A 21,319-nucleotide genomic window follows, 5' to 3' on the forward strand; every position below is an offset into this window, starting at 1 on the left:
TTGTGTGATGTAAATTGGTGTGGGTGTTATTTGTCCGGATGTTGCTGAGTCATGGTCTGGTTTTGGACTATTTGATTGGCTGGTTGTTGTTGCTGGGCCACAGTCTTTGGTGTTTAAGTATCTTCTGTGTGGTGCAAATGGTGTTTGTTCATTTGGTTGCCTCCAAGTCATGGTCTGGGTTTTAGGTTATTTGGCTGGGTGGCTGTTTTTTGTTTTGTTTTTAAATAAATATTTTATTTTATAACTATAACAATCTCCAGTGCCTGGTGTATAGCGTGTTGTCTTGGTTTATATTTTAACAAGAAAAAAAGGACAATAATAATTAACAATAAATAATGGTTTGATAATTCCATAATTAATATATTAATTAATAATATATTTCTCTGATCTTCCCTCCTCCCATTTATATTCTCCTTCTTCAATCTAAACCAAAATATAATTCTTAACATTTTCAATATATAAATGATTAGATGTAGATTTCCCCCCCCCCAGGGATCAAATTTAATTATTTTAACTGTTTTTAACTCTTGTATTGTATTGATGTTTTTAAATACTTTGTAAACCGCCTTGAGTCCTACGGGAAAAGGGCGGTATATAAATTCAATAAACTTAAACTTAAACTTAATCTATTTTATAGTATCTAGATATAACTTCCTTTTTAATCAGTTTATATTTCACTTATATTAATAAAAGTTACCATCAACCTGCTATTTTACATTTCATATATTACGGAACATACTATATTACTTAAATCTCTTATTCCTCGTTATAGGACCCCTTTATGTTCAAAATTCTCTATTCTTTTAGCCACATTCAAACAAATGTTTGTTCACCTAATAGTCCACCTGGCAGGGCGAGTCAAATCTCTTGTATCTATCCCTGGTGTTCTTCTTTTGCCAAGTAGTTTTCCAGGTTGACGTAATCCGCTTACCCAGCGGTTCCTGTATTTTTACAAACGTTGTTGGGAATACAAAAGATGAAGTAAGTAAGATGAATAGTTTCCATCTCCCAAACTTTGAAGGTTCTCCTTGTAACTCTGTAGTCCATTCCATTTTTTTTTGTTGTATCAGAACCTTGTAGATTTTTTCCTGTTTGTGTTAAATTGTAATTCTTTTCATTTGTTATTTCATCAATTTGATCATATTCTTCTAATTTGTAGTCTATCTGATTTATTTGTTCATTGTTATTTCCTGGGTGTTTTTTAATTGTAGATTTAGATTGGAAATATGCTCATTTAAATCATCTAAGTTGTTTCAAATTTCCTCATGGTTTGAGTCTATTGTCATTTGTATTTGTCCTAACATTACATATATTTCATCTTGGAAAGTATTTATCTTGCCTTGAAGTATTGCTTCTGGATGCCCTTGATTTTCCAGGCTAAGTCCTTCAGGAGAAAATATTGAATGTGGTGTCCTGTTATTTTTTTTGATACGTATGTGAGATCTATGTTGTCTCCTCCCTTCAAATATTCTTTCATAAATGTTTTAATTCAAAAGTCAATTTATCAGTCAAAATTACAGATTTGTGTGTTAAGCCACTTTAAATACTTCCTATAAATTTTTCTCCTCTAAAAGATTAGCCAAAAGCCAAGGTTTTTATTTATTTATTTATTTATTTAATACTATTTCTATACCGCCCTTCTCCCGAAGGACTCAGGGCGGTGAACAGGCATTTTCTTTTGTATAAACAGTTCTTAGATTTAAGCAACATTCCAGGTGTTTTTTTTTCTTTCAGACACTTTTTAATCTTATAGCTGGCTCTTCCTTTGTTCCCAGTTGTCTTCAAAGTTATTTGCAATTCAAAGGAACAGCTTTTTCTTTATTTCTAGGCATTCTGCCAATTTCTGAATCCCTGTTGTTAGTATTCTATGCTCTGATTCTCCAGTAGATGTCAGCAGTTCTTTTTTCAATTTCTTTTCAATCAAAAAGTTATTTTTGTTACATATTTTTATAATTCCATCAAAAACTCTTTAGGGTATAATCTTGACAGTTTTTTAGTTCCTAGATTTGTCCAGATTATAGTATTTTAAATCAAATTTTAGTATATCTTTTTCCTCCTTAATATTAATTCAACGCTTCCGTCTATGAGGGAATGGGGATATAGTCCCCTCCCTTCACTTCCGGAGGTTTTCTTGCTTTGGGGATTGTTCTCAAGTATTCAAATAATAGATAGAAGAAAGAAGATCAATACTCTCACCAATTCCAAGCACGCTGTTTGCCGGTGTTCAGGTTCGTGCTCTGGGACTTCAGCTGCAAGTAGTTTGGGCTAGCCGCTGATCTCACGCTAGCCTTTCTCCTGTTGGGTTCGGAGGGCTTCCCCCGGATCAAACAAAGCAATTGCTGTAGCTTTGTGATCAACGGGGCACCCCTCCTTCATGGTCACCTCTTTGGGGTGACTTCAGACCCATCTAGGGTCCCCCTGGCAGGACGAAACTAGCAGTGGGGAGCAGAGGTCTGCTCTCAAGCGGCCATGTGCTATGGGTGCAAAACTGGAAGTCTGGTTGTTGTTGAGACATGGTCCTGTTTCTTGTGGGTGGGTGTGATTTTTGTAGCTGTGTGGAGGAGTGCCTGTTTGTTCATTTTAAATGCTGCCTTCAGGATTGAAGTAGTTCTTTCGTTCTCAGTGGTTAGATTGGGTCGATGTCAATGTGTCTGTTTATTGACTTATTGGTGGAGAACCAGGCTTTGAGGAAATCTTTTTCTCCCCTTGATTTTGCTTGGGTTACAACTATGGTCCAGGTTAAATCAAACTTGTGTCCTTCTGAGTCTTTGTGGACAGACATGAGGGATAGTGGGTCGTGTCTTTTGATAGCCAGGAAGTATTTAGTCTGGTAGATAGTTTTCTTTCTGTTTGGCCCATATAGTTTCAAAGTTTCAAGCATTGCAAGATGTGGCTTCAGACCCACAATGGAAGTGAACTAAGAATGTTTGAACCCGCATCAATCAGTGTTGGATATCTTTCATTGTACAAGTCTTGGCTTCTGCTTGCTTAACTTTACCAGAAAGCTAGGGCTTAGTAACACTGGTGCTTGGAATTCTCTTTCTGTGTGAATCTGAAGCTATTTCTGGTAGGACCAGAAGCTTTCCACTATGTGATAGAGATGTTTGTGTATCTTTTGCTGATTCTTATTGGAATTGAGGAAGTTAGTGTTTGTACCTCTACAGAAATGAATACCTTGTTATTGAGATACAGTTCTGGGAATTTCTTAGTATAGGTCTGGGTAACTGGACTTGCTAGAAATTGCAATTTAGCAATGCTTGGAGGGTCACAGATCACCCATCTCTAAAAAAAAAGAGAATTCATTACTTTACAAAAAGAAGTACTGGCAGTTCAGTGACCTTAAGACGGAATAAATGAGAGTATATCTATTTATTAAAGCTCAAGACTTTAAAGCTCAGTCTGGGCCTTTTTTGATGTTTTGCTTAATACTTTGAATATAATAAAAACAAATATCAGTCAAAATGAAAAGGAATGTAACTGAACTTAAAACACTGATGTACCTGTATTAAATATACACTAAAGTAAAGAGGAAGGGAATATGTTGAACAAATCCATTCCCTTTCACATTTGGTGTTCAATATAGGTGATATTTACACTTGCTGATTTGTCACAACTAGTAGATCTAGATTAAAAAGATAACAATTTATTTGGCAATTTCAAGGTATGCTTTTGTGTGATCCTATCTGAGTTAATACCGTATCTCACGATGGATTTTATAAACTGATCTATTAAATACTGTAATAGCATCCTGAATAAATTCCCCTTTACAATGCCACAATTTGTATGCAATCTTAAAAAAAAAAAGATTGTGTCAGGCATTATTTATGTCTCAGTCATCCAGGTCAGGGTTGTCCCAAAGGTGCTTTTTTCAGGAGGCAACTGGACTTCGTTTTTGTTTGAAGACATTTCACTTCTCATCCAAGAAACTTCTTCAGCTCTGACTGGGTGGTGGGGAATGGAAGGATTTATACTCCTTGCAGGCAGCTGATCATTTGCATTCTTTTAGAAAGTCACTGAAGCCATTTGGAAGTTTATCTGTGTCCTCAGGCTCACCTGAGTAGGACAAATGTATGTGGAACCTTCTTGGCTGCAGGATGTTTTCTGTCCTTTATCCCTTCACTGTTGAAGATAGGTGCAGGATGTTGGGGATGAGTCTGTGTTGTCTGCATCTCAAACTGAAGTGCAAATGGTTCCTGTAGTCTGCAATGTTTTCTTACAATTCGAAGGGTGTTCATCCCATAGCATACTCCCTTTGAATGATAACATGTGAAAAGATCGTCCACCATATACAATACTTCCAGATTACTGTGGAATGGGCCTTTAACCTGTGTGCCCTTCACCTGTTTGAATTGGTAGCTGGATAAGAGCCAGAACATAGAACTGCCAACATATGAACTCCAGCTCAATTTTTAAAGTTTGTATTATGTACTGTAGGTACACCTGGTAAATTTTTACCCTGAATCTTTTCACACAATATTAGTCGTGATCCTTTGCTGAAATAAAATATAATTTAGTGTCAACTCTGGTACCTTCTTGGTCCATTGCTTACTTTATGATTTAAGCATCTTGCATAATAAGTACTGTAGCAGAAAGACAACAGATTGCTACAGACAAGGGAAAAGAACTCTGATTGCAGAAGGAATATTTAATTCAAAAGCTTTGCTTTTGATCCCATATACTGTAAGTCTGATGGACTATAAGTCAAAAGCAAAGAACCATCATTACGGTTTTGCACCAGAGGACATAAGAAACTAGACACTGAAGCAAATCAAGATATTCAAATATTATGTTCTTAAGTCACCAGTAAATCCCTGGAACTGCCTCTAGGAATGAATGTCTTGTAGATCCATTTCTCTCGGCAGCAAACTTTATTCAAGAACCCAAGAATACTGTTTCCAAAACTTTATTCTATTGATTGGTATTCTACAAGTAATAGCATATAATCGCATACCCAAGAATGTGCCATTCAAGTGCTAACTAGGCATTTTCTAGTGGCGCCTTAGAGCAATACTCAGTGAAGACAAGCCGCTTTATCCTGTAACAAGGCACATATTGGTATGTAAAAAAGAAGATCTCAAATATTCCGTTATCTTTGTCACAACTCCCAGAATTCCAAGCCAGCTTGTAATTGCCTTAAAGCCGGGGTCCCCAACTTCCGGCCTGTGAACCAGTACTGGGCCGCGGCATGCCAGCAACCTGTCTGCACGAACAAGCAAAGTCCCATCTGCAGGATGCAGGCAGCACACAAAACCATGCCCCCTCCGGTCCACGGAAAAACCTCTCTCCACGTAACCGGTCCCTGGTGCCCAAAAGGTTGGGAACCTCTGCCTTAAAGCAGTGTTTCTTAACCTCGTGAACTTTAAGATGAGTGGACCTCAATTTCCAGAATTCCTCAGACAGTATGAAAGTCATACTGTCAAGATGGGTTAAAGTCATCTTTAACCCATCTTAAAGTTGCCAAGGTCAAGAAATACTGCTCTAATTAACCTATTGCAGAGATCTTTGTGAAATAAGTATAAAAGACACATTCCTCAGCATTTCCTCAAACTCTGGGTGGAAGATATTAGCTTAAGTATCATCCAAAACCAATAAGAGACTGAAGAGAGTCTGCAACCATTCTCATAATTCATTTGAAGATGGGCGGACTTCAATTCCCAGAATTCCACTCTTCTTAAAATTGCTGAGGTTGAGAAACAGTGCCTTAAAGCATGCTTTGTTTTAAGAAAAAGAAACAGAAGCTGTGCTTCTTAAGAAACTAATTATTTTCTCAGCAGTACCAAAGCATACCAATACGCAGAAAAATTTCTGCTATCAGAACCAAATCCTTCTATTTAAAATCCCTGCTGAAAAATACAGACAAACCTGAGGTGAAAGAAGCAGCATCCATGACTTTTGCAAAGTAAGCGAAGAAATACTTTTGTTTATGTTTCATGTCCTTCTACTTTGTACAAGAAATTCATAAGGGCTTCATGTTCTCTCAAGTCAGCAGCCCCCAACCTCTTGGGCACCAGAGACCGTTTTTGTGGAGAGATATTTTTCTGCGGAAGGGGCGTGGTTTCAGGTGCTGCCTATATCCCATGGATGGGGCTTTGCTTGTTTTTGCGGCCCAGTTTCTGGCATGCCACAGACTGATGCCAGTCCCCCAACTGGAGACTGGGGAGCCCTGCTTTAAGTGCTTGCTCAACATGACTACACAACACATACATGTAGTGCTTCAGGTTCAATTCACAAAAGGAGGTGTGTGTTGGAATATGCAGACGTGCAAATAAATCTGCAGCTCTTTGATGGAGCCATCTTTTCTCCCTTGTGATCCCAGGAAAAAATTCAGCTGCGTGAAAGACTAGTAAACATATGGCATCTTCAAACTTTTTCAGGCAAAATTTGTTAGTTAAAGGCAAAAAGCAATTCCAGTGGTAGAAATTCCAGTGGTAGAAATTTAGCCAAGTTTGAATGAATTTTTCTCCTCACTTTCTTGCAGAACCTCTTTAGTTTCTTGTGCAATCTTAGGGTTCTAGTGGAACCAATTTGAAAAACCCTAATCAATAGTATCTTTCCACAAATGAACCCAAACTGTTGCAAAACATATACACTTGAAATTTCATAATCATGAAGATAAACTGAATACACAATTAGAAACCTCAGTTCAGTACAGGTGGCAAATCAGAATTATGACTCTCCAGAGGTTTCTGAAGCACAACTCCCATCTGCCACAGCCAAAAACAGTGTTTTATAATAGAATTGATATTAACATCTGGAGAGCAACCCCATTCTCAATCACAGCATTAATCAATCGTTATTGTCCTGCCTTGTGCCTGCTTCAGAAGATGCATTCTGAATTTGTTAAATCACTTTCAGTTTCATCTGAACCGAGAAGCTTCCCACAAATTATTACTAAAACATGGTTCCAATATGTTAGGGAAACTATAACTTGATCACAAATTAGCAACAGGTTTACAGAGTTAGCATATTGCCCCCAACAATCTGGATTTTCATTTTACCAACCTTGGAAGGATGGAAGGCTGAGTCAACCTTTTGCTGGTGAGGATCGAACCCCTCACAATCAGCAGAATTAGCCTGCAATACTGCTTTCTAACCACTGCGCCACTTCAGATCTTAAATTGTGTTAAAGAGCAGTACTGTTTGGTTTGGACATAATATGCTATATAACCCATCCAATTGTGATTCATTCAGTAAACTCTGCTTAAATAAATTATGATCCAAACGATGTGTGAACACCTTGGCCATTAAGAATTTTCTTACATCAAAACAATCAAAAGTATAAAGATCAAAGGATAGCATAATCTCAGCATAGTTACATTTTAAGCATCTGAACCAAGGCTATTTTTTAAAAGTCCATCCCTTCTAATGCATTGAATTTTTCAAACATCAACTAAAAATTCTCTATTTTAATTCCCAAAGCACTATGAGAGCTCCATAACCAATTATCTTATGAATTCTTTCCTCCTTCCGTAAATGAATTGGCTAACGGTTCAGCCAATATGGGGGCTGAAGTTGTTTTCAAAGCTTGGCAGTTGTTTGCAGCAAAGCATTTTTGTGAACATCTTCCAGCCATTCGATCAGGATTTTGTTCAAAGCTGCAGGCCTGCAAAAAAAAAATACTGTACATGTTGGCAAGGCAGGTATTTTTCAGTATGTGCACTTGCATGTGAAGACATTCATGCAGGGGGAAAACTGAATTTAGTGCCCAAAGAACCCAAATTAATGTGAAGTCACATTTTTCTGATTCCCTGCAAGCTTAATAGTCTTATTTTCTCATGCATCCAGAGAAATAAAGAGGATATACAAGAATAAGAGATCTGATCCACTGGGGTGACTGAAAACTGAATTATAAATCAACTTTCTGCTTGTTTCCTTTCAGACGAATTGACTTCAATTCTCAGAAAGCCCCTAGTCAGCCATGATTGGAGAAACTGGGAACTGACATTCAACACATCTAGAGAGAGTTATAGGCTGGGAATGCTGCTCTATAAACCTTTATCAACGTGAAGCATACAGTATGTTTTGCTCAAAATTGAAATAAAACTGTTGTGTCTCCTCTCCTTTCCCAATGTGTGTCTAGTATTCAGACTGAATTTGGATTTGCATTACATTTACATTCTGCCTTTCCTCTGGAATCTCAACATGGTATAAAAAATAAGCCTTTTCTCATTTGATCCTCAAAAGAAAACTCCGAATGTCAGAATGCAGAGTTGTTGTTGTTAGTTGCGAAGTCGTGTCCGACCCATCGCGACCCTATGGACAACGTTCCTCCAGGCCTTCCTGTCATCCACCATCCTCCGGAGTCCATTCAAGCTCACACCCACTGCTTCAGTGACTCCATCCAGCCACCTCATTCTCTGTCGTCCCCTTCTTCTATTGCCCTCAATCTTTCCCAGCATTAGGCTCTTCTCCAGTGAGTCCTTCCTTCTCATTAGATGGCCAAAGTATTTGAGTTTTAGCTTCAGGATCTGGCCTTCTAAAGAGCAGTCAGGGTTGATCTCCTCTAGGACTGACCGGTTTGATCGCCTTGCAGTCCAAGGGACTCGCAGGAGTCTTCTCCAGCACCAGAGTTCAAAGGCTTCAATTCTTTGGCGTTCAGCCTTTCTTATGGTCCAGCTTTCACTGCCATACATTGCAACTGGGAAGACCATAGCCTTGACTATACGCACTTTTGTTGACAGGGTGATGTCTCTGCTTTTTAGTGTGCTGTCTAGATTTGCCATGGCTTTCCTCCCCAGGAGCAAGCGTCTTTTAATTTCTTGGCTACAGTCCCCATCTGCAGTGATCTTGGAGCCCAGGAAAATAAAATCTGTCACTACCTCCATTTCTTCCCCATCTATTTGCCAGGAATTGAGAGGGCCAGATGCCATGATCTTGGTTTTCTTAATGTTTAGTTTCAACCCAAGTTTTGCACTCTCCTTCTTCACTCGCAACAAGAGGCTCTTTAGTTCCTCTTCACTTTCTGCCATTAGAGTGGTGTCATCTGCATATCTTAGGTTGTTGATGTTTCTTCCGGCAATCTTAATTCCAACTTTTGATTCATCTAGCCCTGCCTTTCTCATGATGTGCTCTGCATATAAATTAAATAGGCAAGGCGACAGTATACAGCCTTGCCGGACTCCTTTCCCAATTTTGAACCAATCAGTGGTTCCGTGTCCAGTTCTCACTGTTGCTTCTTGGCCTGCATATAGGTTTCTCAGAAGACAAATAAGATGGTCTGGTATGCCCATCTCTTTAAGGACTTGCCACAGTTTGTTATGATCCACACAATCAAAGGCTTTAGCATAGTCAATGAAGCAGAAGTAGATGTTTTTCTGGAACTCTCTAGCTTTCTCCATGATCCAGCGTATGTTAGCAATTTGATCTCTAGTTCCTCTGCCTCTTCGAAATCCTGCCTGTACTTCTGGTAGTTCTCGATCCACATACTGCTGGAGTCTAGCTTGTAGAATTTTAAGCATAACTTTACTAGCATGAGAAATGAGTGCAATGGTGCGATAGTTTGAACATTCTTTGGCACTGCCTTTCTTTGGAATTGGAATGTAAACTGATCTTTTCCAATCCTGTGGCCACTGTTGAGTTTTCCAAATTTGCTGGCAAATTGAGTGTAGCACTTTTACTGCATCGTCTTTTAAGATTTTGAATAGCTCAGCTGGAATACTGTCACCTCCACTAGCTTTGTTGCTGCTCAGCTTTTCTAAGGCCCACTTCACTTCACATTCTAAGATGTCTGGCTCGAGGTCAGTGACCACCTCATTGTGATTGTCAGGGATGTTAAGCTCATTCCTGTATAGTTCTTCTGTGTAATTTTGCCACCTCTTCTTAATCTCTTCTGCCTCTGTTAGGTCCCTGCCATTTTGGTCCTTTATCATGCCCATTTTTGCATGAAACGTTCCTTTCATCTCTCCAATTTTCTTGAAAAGATCTCTGGTCCTCCCTATTCTATTGTTTTCTTCTATTTCTTTGCATTGTTCATTTAAGAAGGCATTCTTATCTCTTCTAGCTATTCTTTGGAATTCTGCATTTAATTGGGCATATCTTTCTTTTTCTCCCTTGCCTTTCGCTTCCCTCCTTTCCTCAGCTATTTGCAAAGCTTCCTCAGACAGCCATTTTGCTTTCTTGCATTTCTTTTTCTTTGGGATGGTTTTGGTTGCTACCTGTTGTACAATGTTGCGAACCTCTGTCCATAGTTCTTCAGGCACTCTGTCTATCAGATCTAATTCCTTAAATCTATTTGTCACCTCTACTGTATATTGAACAGGGATATGATTTAATTCATACCTGACTGGCCTAGCACTTTTCCCTACTTTCTTTAATTTAAGCCTAAACTTTGCAACAAGAAGCTCCTGGTCTGAGCCACAGTCAGCTCCTGGTCTTGTTTTTACTGACTGTATAGAGCTTCTCCATCTTTGGCTGCAGAGCATATAGTCAATCTGATTTCTGTGTTGACCGTCTGGTGATGTCCATGTGTAAAGCCGTCTCTTGGGTTGTTGGAAAAGAGTGTTTGCTATGACCATCGTATTCTCTTGACAAAATTCTATCAGCCTGTGCCCTGCTTCATTTTGTACTCCAAGGCCAAACTTGCCTGTTATTCCAGTTATCTTTTGGCTTCCTACTTTAGCATTCCAATCCCCCATGACGATAAGGACATCATTTTTTGGTGTTAGTTCTATAAGGTGCTGTAGGGCTTCATAGAACCGGTCAATTTCCTCCTCTTCAGCACCGGTGGTTGGGGCATAGACTTGGACTACTGTGATATTGAATGGTTTGCCTTGGATTCGAACTGAGATCATTCTGTCATTTTGAGGATTGTATCCCAGTATTGCTTTTCCTATTTTTTTATTGACTATGAAGGCTACTCCATTTCTTCTGAGGGATTCTTGCCCGCAGTAGTATACCTGATGGTCATCTGAATTAAATTCACCCATTCCTGTCCATTTTAGTTCGCTGATACCTAAGATGTCGATGTTTAGTCTTGCCATCTCTTGTTTGACCACGTCCAGCTTTCCTTGATTCATGGATCTTACATTCCAGGTTCCTATGGAGAAAAAATCTTTACAGCATCGGACTTTCCTTTCACCACCAGACATATCCACAGCTGAGCGTCCTTTCGGCTTTGGCCCAGTCGCTTCATTCTTTCTGGCGCTACTAGTACTAGCCCTCTGCTCTTCCCCAGTAGCATATTGGACGCCTTCCGACCTGAGGGGCTCATCTTCCAGCGTCATATCGTTTTGCCTTTTGGTACTGTCCATAGGGTTTTCATGGCAAAGATACTGGAGTGGTTTGCCATTTCCTTCTCCAGTGGATCACGTTTTGTCAGAACTCTCTGCTATGACCTTTCCGTCTTGGGTGGCCCTGCACGGCATAGCTCATAGCTTCATTGAATTACACAAGCCCCTTCGCCACGACAAGGCAGTAATCCATGAAGGGGGAATGCAGAGTAGGAATGGAAATTATCTGGCCATGCCAATTTTGGAACATGATAGGGAATTTCTAGAAGCTTGGCATTCAGACAAATCAGTCACCAATAGACACATAGAGATAAACCACATTTGTAAATCATTCAAATGAGGCAATAAAAAAGCTAATAAATGAAATGACCAGAACACATCTTTTCCAGCAACTGCTACCCAAATAAGCAGAGATTAACAAAAGACAATCAAACAGAAATCAAAACCCTAATTCAGGCACTGCCAAGGAGAAAGCCACACACTCTTACTGACACTCTGGCAAGGCAAGTTACTATATTATACAGGTAGTCCTCAACTTACAACAGTTCATTTAGTGAGCATTCAAAGTTACAATGGCAGTGGGAAAAATGACTTATGACCATTTTTCACAGTTACAACCTTTACAACATCCCCATGATCATGGGATCAAAATTCAGATGCTTGGCAACTGGTTCATACTTATGACCCTTGCTTTGTCCCAAGGTCATGTGATCCCCTTTTGCAACCTTCTGACAAGGAAAGCCAATGGGGAAGCCAGATTCACTTAACAACCAGGTTACTAATTTATCAACTGCAGCGATTCACTTAACAACTGCAACAAGAAAACTTGTAAAATGGGGCAAAACTCACTTAGCAAATGTCTCACTTAACAACAGAAATTGTGATCATAAACTGAGGACTACCTATAAACAGCTCGCACACACTAGCACTGATTATGTTTACTTAGTCATCTGCAAGCAAACATCTGCAAGCAAACAACCAAGGACTCCATAGAAAGTCCTTAGCCAAATGTAGGCACTAGACTAGAAAAGTGTTAGATAAGAAGAAGTTAAAAAGAACTACAAGAACAATCAAATCTCCATTTGGTTGAATCTGTGTAAAAAGGTAAAGGTAAAGGTAAAGGTTCCCCCGCACATGCGTGCTAGTCGTTTCCGACTCTAGGGGCCGGTGCTCATCTCCGTTTCAAAGCCGAAGAGCCAGCGCTTGTCCGAGGACGTCTCCGTGGTCATGTGGCCGGCATGACTAGACGCCAAAGGCGCACGGAACGCTGTTACCTTCCCACCGGAGTGGTCCCTATTTTTCTACTTGCATTTTTAGGTGCTTTCGAACTGCTAGGTTGGCAGAAGCTGGGACAAGTAACAGGCGCTCACTCTGCTACCCAGCACTCGGGATTCGACCCGCCAAACTGCCGACCTTCTGATCGACAAGCTCAGCGTCCTAACCCACTGAGCCACCGCGTCCCTTGTAAAAAGAACTACAAGAACAATCAAATCTCCATTTGGTTGAATCTGTGTAATTCTAGTCAAATCAACCCATTTTTAAAGGTACCTAAAAGTACATTATTTTGGTATTTCTGCCTACCGGCGGAACGCATGGCCTTCACCATTCAGTGTGTCCCTAGTGCTCCCTCACCCACTTTGTACTTTTCAAGTATGTTTTTCCCATTCTATTTAACTGGTGATACTTTAAGCCATGTTGTAAAATGTGGGGTGTGAGAGAAAGGCACATTTGACCCTTTTGAGAAACTATAATAATTCATCTTCCTACTGCAATTTATTCATTCTTTATTTGAATTTATCATCCTTTGTATAGGAACACTACCGAAATGTAATTATGTAATTGCAGCCTGTATCTCATGTAATGGCCTTTTCCATAGTACTCTTTTAAAAACAAAACAAAACTGCCATGACATTAAGAAGATGGCAGTTTATAAAAAGCAGGTGAACAATAGAGCAGGAAAGGGGTACACAGAACGAGACAAAAGATTTTATAGCATAATTAAAACATTACTTTGCACACAGGGGTACGGAAGTCTTTGATAAAAGTTTTGGGTGAACTGTAAACTCTGCTTACATGCATGTTTGCATACACACACACATCCCTCTGTCCAAAACCTTGTAGATCTCGGATTAGATCAGGGGTCTCCAAACTCTGGCCCATAGGCTATAACTGGCCTTCTGGATCCTTTCCAAACAGCACAGGGAGAGAAAGCAGGATTGTATTCACCGCTGTTTGGAAAAGAAGCTAGGATTCCATTCCCTTGATTTCTGCTATGAGGGTTGGGGGGGCGGAGTTGGTGACCTAGTGGAGGGTTGCTGGATAACCAAGGGGAAGCTTCTTCACCTTTAAAATCTGCACCAGCTCTGAGCCAGCTGGAGGGTTGCTTTCTTTGCCAGAGAGGGGGTGATCCCTTGAATCGTTTCTCCCCCATGGAAAGAAACCCCATCCAAACTGGCTAAGGGCTGGCAGCACGGAGAAGAGGAAGCCAGCTGGAGGATTGCTTCCTTTGCCTACTGGGGGGCTGGGGGGGGAGAGGAGTGACCTGGACTGATTGGGCCTGATCCACATAGCTTCTCTCTGTTTTTATGTTTGCTAATGTTTGACATTTTCTTATATCATAATATACATATATGCACAGTAGGTATGCAATATTGTACGTATATGATATGTATGCACGCAATATTGTACGTATATGATATGTATGTATACGATATTATTTCTTTGTCACATTTTTTTCTGTTGTTGTGTCATATCACATTCAACAAAATAAAACACGTTCATTCAATTAAATTGTATTCACTCGTTTATAAAATCGATTTTTTTCTCCCGGCCCTTGAATGTTTGCAAAACATCCAATATGGCCTTCAGACTGAAAAGTTTGAAGATCCCTGGATTAGATGCAGCAAGAATCTGAAGTGTTCAGCAACACTAAACAGTTCTCAGCTCTGGAAAGAGGTACCGTATCCCTGCAGCATCTCTGCGGTTGGTTGTTAAGTGCAGACAACTGAGTGGCTGCTGCATGGGCCTAACTTCAGGACCAGGTCACAAATTGTTTTTTTTTTTGGGGGGGGGGGCTGCTGTAACTTCAAAGGGTTGCTAAGCAATGGGTCCTGAATCAAGGACTACCTGTACATACTTATCATCTGCACATAATTCACTTTCTAATTCTGTCTTGTGTTGTTCAATTCCAGATTTCTTTCGTTTATTTTAAATCTTTCTCTTCGAGGTACATATGAAAGCTACTGGAATTCTTTTCCCATTCCCACAAACTCTGCTACCCTTGGTGGGATCTATAAACTAATGACATTTGCATTCAGATACTTTTAAAATTGATGTTTTATGGATTTATTTATAGATAAGGGATGGGATTTGGAAGGAAGAGATATTGGTTTCTAATCTTATAGAGGGTGATGAGTTATAATAGTGATGAAAGTTGTAAGTCACTTCTTTATACATTTCTCTTGTTTTTTTTATTATATTCTTTCTTTTCTTTTTGTTGTTTTATTCCTAGACTTTTTATTCTTTCTTTCCATTTTATTAAGTTTAGTTGCCATTTGTTATAATTGTAATTAAACTTCTTAACAAAGATTATATTCACATATTTTTATGTATGTTCATCCAGTAAGTGCATTTCATCCTATTTTCACTTTAGTTTGTGACATTTTTAATGCAATCCAAAGGTATTTAAATAGTTATATATATATATATATATATATATATATATATATATATATATATATATATATATATATATATATATATATATATATATATATATATATATATATATATATATATATATATATATATATATATATATATCTTAAAATGCATTCACATGTGCATTTCCAAATGAAATCTCTCTCAAAATTTATAAAAAACAATAGCATGTGTGTTTTGAGTTGAAGACTGAATTAGAATATTTAGGAACCAAATGTAGGAGATGACCAGTCTTAGCCAAGGGCGGGGTCTTTTTTCTGGTGCCAATTTGCATTGACCATTAGTGGATCACATTCTTGTGAATAGGTAGCATGAAATAAACTTTCAGAGCTTTTGAATTTTATCCTGGATGTTGATTTGCTATGCCTGACACCAAAAATGCCAGTGAATAACTTACATTATCATGATTGTATAATGTTGGAGATGCAGATCAAATTGGTTCATGCTGGGACAACTTCGCCCCTCTTCCCTTGAATTTTTTGAAAATGCTTAATTTGAATTTGAAGGGAATCTTGATGCAGATTGTTTAACAACGGATCTCAGCAACCTATGCAGTACAATAAGCTAATGTGCTTTTTACAGGTATGCATTTTAAAATAAACCATTTGCATCTTTCTCTCTCTCCCCTTCAGCTGAGCAATCAACACTACTTACCTCTCCATTTGTGTGAAATGCCCACATTCTTCAATATGGCCACGAGTCAATTGTGGAATCTAGGGGGAGAAAAAGGTACACGTCATGGCCAACTGAAATCATTTTGCTATTTTGTGAAACAGGAAAGGTCCCTTGGCTATGTCAAGAAATGTCAGTCAGGAACTACAGTATGTCATCTCACCTACAAAGAAATGACAAATAACCCTAGTTCAGTAGTATTCTTGAGAGCTTTTTCCCTGTCTCAAGAAACCTAAACCTATGTGTGATAACTAAGGAGTCACTATATAGTTGGTGGTTCTTAAACAGAGGAATGAAATTAAAATACAGTGAAATGAAAAGTTGGGATGACTTTTATGAGAAGACAAACCAGGAGGTAAAAGGCACTTGCATATCACCTTGGCTTTCACACTGCAAATTTTCAAGTCTGTCAATCTCAAAACAAGAGACGGAGAAAGAAAAATAATTGTTTGACCTTGAACTGCTGCAGCACTTCCAGTAACAAGAATTGCTTCAACTCCATTCCATTAAATGAAATAGAATAATTCAGTGTAGAGAGACATTTTCCTGCCCTCTGATCTATTGTATTTAATTACGGAAAGGATCAGCCCAACACATCTGTTACTCACCCAGTTCTCCATGTGCTTGCTCATTTCTGGACTGAGAACTCTGTCCTTTCCAGCAGTGACCATCAGGGCAGGAACTGTGATCTGTGGATTAGAGATGAGTGGAGATCTGAAGCCATATGCAGTGGTGATCAGCAAACACTGACACGTATGACCATTTCAGCTATATGTTAACAGCTATACTTACTCCTTCCGATAAAAGGTAAAAGCAAGATGGGGTGCTAGAGATCATCTGTAGAGTCAGATAGCCGCCTCCTTAATTTCTCTTCACAGGAATTAACGTTTTATGACTCACTGACCTCAATGTAGCACCGTTTAGTGATCAGGCAAGCCATGGCAATCAATCCCCCAGCGTGCTGTCAGCATTTTGACTGCGCCCACTAATTCATAATGATTTCCTATCCCTGCAGGAATCCAATACTGTAACTCTTATATGAATGAAGAATGTTTTTGCCAGAAGGCACGGGCACAAAGCAAGCTCAACTCATCCCCATGACAGCTTCTTGTCATTCCAAACAATAGCTTAATCTTGTAGTTTGACAGAGAGAGATGCTGATGAGATGATTAAGGCTTTGCTAGGCAGAGAACTTTCACTGCTTTTATAATTTAATACAGAATCTACACATTCCTGGCTATTAAGCTGTGCAACTGTTAGAGACAGCTGTCATTCAGTTTTATGGCTTTGTTTCTTTCTTTCCATTTTATATTTTTGCATTTGCTCTTTCAACCAAGGCTGGATTCAAAGGGAAAATATGATTTGGGGTATACATGGAGTCCAAATAATAGTCCCTGATTAAATTGAATGTGGGGTTTTCCCGGAAAAGACAAGCTCGTAATCTTGATTGATGCACAGCCCAAAGTGTAAGTGTTAAAACAGTCTACAACAGTTTGAAATGTTTTATGGGAAATAGATAAAGGTAAAGGTAAAGGTTCCCCCGCACATGCGTGCTAGTCATTTCCAACTCTAGGGGCCGGTGCTCATCTCCGTTTCAAAGCCGAAGAGCCAGCGCTTGTCCGAGGACGTCTCCGTGGTCATATGGCCGGCATGACTAGACACCAAAGGTGCACGGAGCGCTGTTACCTTCCCACCGTAGTGGTCCCTATTTTTCTACTTGCATTTTTACGTGCTTTCGAACTGCTATGTTGGCAGAAGCTGGGACGAGTAACAGGCACTCACTCTGTTACGCGGCACTCGGGATTTGACCCGCCAAACCCCCGACCTTCTGATCAACAAGCTCAGCATCCTAACCCACTGAGCCACCGTGTCCCTTTTACAAGTCTAAGGGCTATTCTAATACCACAGTGGAAAGGAATGCATTGCCTACAGCACGCATTGAAGGAAAAAAAAACCCTTGACTGGAATGAACAGATATTTTCCCCAATACAAATCACAGAAATATGTATTAATGTCTACACATTTGTGTGAATAGCTAGGGGCAATATTTGTGTGTGAAAATAACAACTACAACAAAACAGTGTGTGATGGTCAGATCAATTTTTCATTTCAGCCTTGTTCATTTTTATTAGGAAACTTTAACTTATGATTCTTCAGGGAAGGTGAATGTATCTCTTGAACTGAGCTAGATTTTTAGGTATGTCACTGTAACTTTCTTAGCAATAATATGGAACTGATTAGTTAATACCACCTTCTAATTTTTGCTTCTCCTTCCCAACCTATAGTATTATCTTGGGATTTTCTGGGGTTCCCTCATCCATGTATTAACCACATCTGAGGCTAGTCAACATCAGCCAATGTTGGCCATAATTAACTCTTTCAGGAGGAGGTGATGGGATCAATTTCAGAGTTAGAAGCTTTTGTGGGAAGTTTCTGAGCTCTGTACAATGCAAAAAACCAAAAAGAACAACTATGGGGGTTTCCTTCCTGAAAGCCTAAGGCTGCCTAATACTCCCTTCAACCCTCACCTTTCTGCCCTGGGCAGAAGCACCCCAAGACCAGTTTCTTTCCATGTTTCGGTACCAGTTCAGTGGACCCCTGAAAGAGTCAGAAAAAAAAGCAGGACTTAGCATACATTTTTCTGGGTTACCACCAAACTCCAAGCATCTACACCAAATCCCGAGTCCTCCAAATACAAATATGTATAGCTAAGGCAATTCTCCAGCATCTCTCTCATGATCAATAATAGTGGAGGGACACATTTGTAGTTTTTCTTTCTTTCTCAGCTGACACATGGAGCAAAGGAAAGTTTTCTGTCAGCTGCTGTCTGTCATTTCCTAGCTCTCCTCTCACCTCTCATCCCCCAACAGAAGGCAAAAATTTGCATTGCATTAAAAATGCTTGGTTGGGTTGGCTTCCTGCTTCAAGGAAGTGATAGGCAGAGACGAGAAAAACAAGGTCGGGAGTAGAAATAAAGAGGAAGGAGACCTGAAGGTACATTTAAACAAGGTGGTATTTGCACATACAATGAGTTTTAGTTATCCCTTGTGTGGATTAAAACCAGCTGCCACTGAATTTGAAAGACACTGGCTGAAAATAATTTATGAGAACTTTTGAGTTCCTGTTCTTTTTATCTCTACCACTTCTTCCACAGCTCAACAGTTGAAAAGTCAGAGATCCCCTCTTTTGAGAATGATGGTCTACCAATCCCTACAGTTTGTTCTCAGTAACATCTAATAGAACGCTGCAAGAGTATCTTAACATAAATTTGCCCGTATACGGCCATCACCATTCATTGTCTCCAGCAATAAAACAGGCAAATCATTGCTTCAGTATAAATAATATGGGTACTGAGCACCCCAGTAAAACCAAAATAAACACACCCAAAGCTGCATTACCTGAATCCAGATTTTTGATATTGTTCTACATAGTACTGGAGGATTGGCTCTGGAAGAAGAGAAGTTGGAGGTGGGTCCTCAGGAAGTCCCACAAGCAGCCCGCCTGCATTACAGAAAAGATTGAAATGAAAAGTATTGCAGTATTGCCTGCCTCAGATGCAAATGCTGAGACCTTAAAACTAAGCTAGAAAGCTCTTTCAGAATAAACCCCTTCACTTGTTTAAACTTCATGCTTAGTATCAATGTTTTCCTCTTCCTGAATCATTTTAAGACTATCTGGCACTGCTACAGAGGCACACAGCCTTACAGGCAGAGCTGTCCAATGTGCTTGGCTCCTTAGAACAGATAAAAGGCTTCCCTGCAAAAGGCAGAAGCCAAAATGCACGGGCCCTCTCACAGCACTGGATCAGACTGCCTTGCTAACTGTACAAATGATTGAAACACTCCAATTCTGAGTAAAAATCTGGCTTTCTGAGGCAGCTTCAGAAAGTAACGCTATTTAAATAAGGGCACAACTCTGTTCCCTCAAAGGTTTGACTGCAACACCTGGAACCTGTCTGCAAGTCACTGCCAACTGCAATTTTCAATGTGATAAGAGAATAATTTTTAAAATAAAAGGTAAAGATGCTCTCAGGTCAAATTCTTGTGCCCATGGGGTTTTCCTGGCTGGAATATGGATGTGGTTTGCCATTACCATCTTCTCAGATGTTTTTCAACTTCCCAGACTAGTCTATATTTCTGGATTTCTAGAGTTTTCCCATCTTATTTTTTTAAAATTGCAATTATTGCCATTTAACTTCCATTGATGGGTGGGTTGCCTTACCTCGCTTCCTAACTCCAATTGTACTAAGAGAAGGTCCTTCAATTTTATCCTGTAAGGAAAGCATTTTGAATGAAATGTGAGAAACCTTAGGGCAAACCAGAGAAGGCTGATAACTGAGCTACAAAGATACATTGAGCCAGTTTTTATTTCGGTGGTTAAACTGCTTTTAATTCAGGAAGTCCTTAATTTTGCATTTGGTATAATATTGTGCCAATTAAATCAAATTGGCATAATTCATGCAGTATTAGCAGCCAGGTAGCACTACCCTCTATGTCAAATTCTCCTGAGCTCACTACTACAGTATTACTGTATCTGTTGGAGATAAAGAGACATGATGCCACCCCACATATGCTAAGCCTAGAAAACTATTTTTAGTTCCAAGCTGAGCAAATTCTGCTTTTTTAAAAAAATCGGATCTTGATTTACACTTTTATTTTGAAGATTAATTTAAAGAATAAATGATTTTGACTATTGTTTTTGTTTCGAAATGGAAAAACCAGTACCTTCAATGTTCTCTTAACAAAAACCAGAAGTCCACTAGGCATTCTAGATTGCTCCTCCATATTCCTATGCTGGACAGCTGAAAAACATATTTCTGGCCTGGCTGTACTTGTGTGAATCTAAGCTAAAGAGTGCAACTTGTCCAAAAACATCATTACCAGTGTACTTCTTTACAGACTTTTAGCATCCAATACCATCTGGGATCCCTTCTTTTCCCTTTGAGACAAAGTCATTCATGCAGAGGACTGACCTCCTTCCTGCTAGATCGGATCAAAATCTTCAGAGTTCGGTTTATATCTTTCTCCAGTTCAGCCTCTGCAACTCCCTGCCGGAGCAAAGAAAAAAAAAGAAAAAAGTTATTCAAATTGCTCTTGGAGGGCATGCAAGGAGCTGAACAATTCCTTTTTTCTCTGGCACCCAGCATCCGCTATCTAAGACAGTGTTTCTCAATATTTGTGTGGATTTCAATTCTTAGAATTCTCCAGCCAGCATGAATTCTGGGAGTTGAAGTCCATACATCTTAAAGTTGTCAAGGTTGAGAAACACTAATCTATAGAAGATCCCATCACTCCTGATCTTCTCCCATCTCCCACTAACCTGACCCCATCCCTGAAAACATGCATCATTAAACTGAAATACCATCAGTGGAATCATCAAGAAAATGTTACTCTTCAGCCATTCCCTTTTTCAGGATATTCTATTCTATTCTATTCTATTCTATTCTATTCTATTCTATTCTATTCTATTCTATTCTATTCTATTCTATTCTATTCTATTCTATTCTATTCTATTCTATTCTATTCTATTCTATTCTATTCTATTCTATTGCAAACCTTGTAAGCCGCCCTGAGTCTTCGGAGAAGGGCGGGATATAAATGGAATTAAAATTAAAAAAAAAATATTCCTCTTTCATCTCCCCAATGATTTTATTTTATTTTCTCTCTCAGGGGTCTCAGCCTGTGAGCATGCTCAGTTTT

At 39.3% G+C, this 21,319-nt stretch overlaps 1 protein-coding gene across 6 annotated transcripts in view; it reads right to left on the bottom strand.

Moving 5' to 3' along the window:
* Positions 1-4,644: 4,644 nt before the first annotated feature.
* EPHX2 (epoxide hydrolase 2) overlaps positions 4,645-21,319 on the bottom strand; it is a 68,357-nt gene continuing 51,682 nt past the window's right edge. For all 6 annotated transcript variants that reach the window (XM_081314425.1, XM_081314424.1, XM_081314427.1 and 3 more), the window contains 7 exons: positions 20,593-20,667; positions 19,842-19,890; positions 19,019-19,121; positions 18,149-18,218; positions 16,229-16,309; positions 15,603-15,661; positions 4,645-7,603 (listed from right to left, as the gene is read on the bottom strand). In XM_081314425.1, coding sequence (XP_081170551.1) covers positions 7,519-7,603; positions 15,603-15,661; positions 16,229-16,309; positions 18,149-18,218; positions 19,019-19,121; positions 19,842-19,890; positions 20,593-20,667 — 522 coding nt within the window. In that variant the 3' untranslated portion in view covers positions 4,645-7,518. The remainder of the gene's footprint in view (positions 7,604-15,602; positions 15,662-16,228; positions 16,310-18,148; positions 18,219-19,018; positions 19,122-19,841; positions 19,891-20,592; positions 20,668-21,319) is intronic.

The sequence above is a fragment of the Vipera berus genome (genome assembly GCF_964194415.1).
Source record: "Vipera berus genome assembly, chromosome: 1".
NCBI lineage: Eukaryota > Metazoa > Chordata > Lepidosauria > Squamata > Viperidae > Vipera > Vipera berus.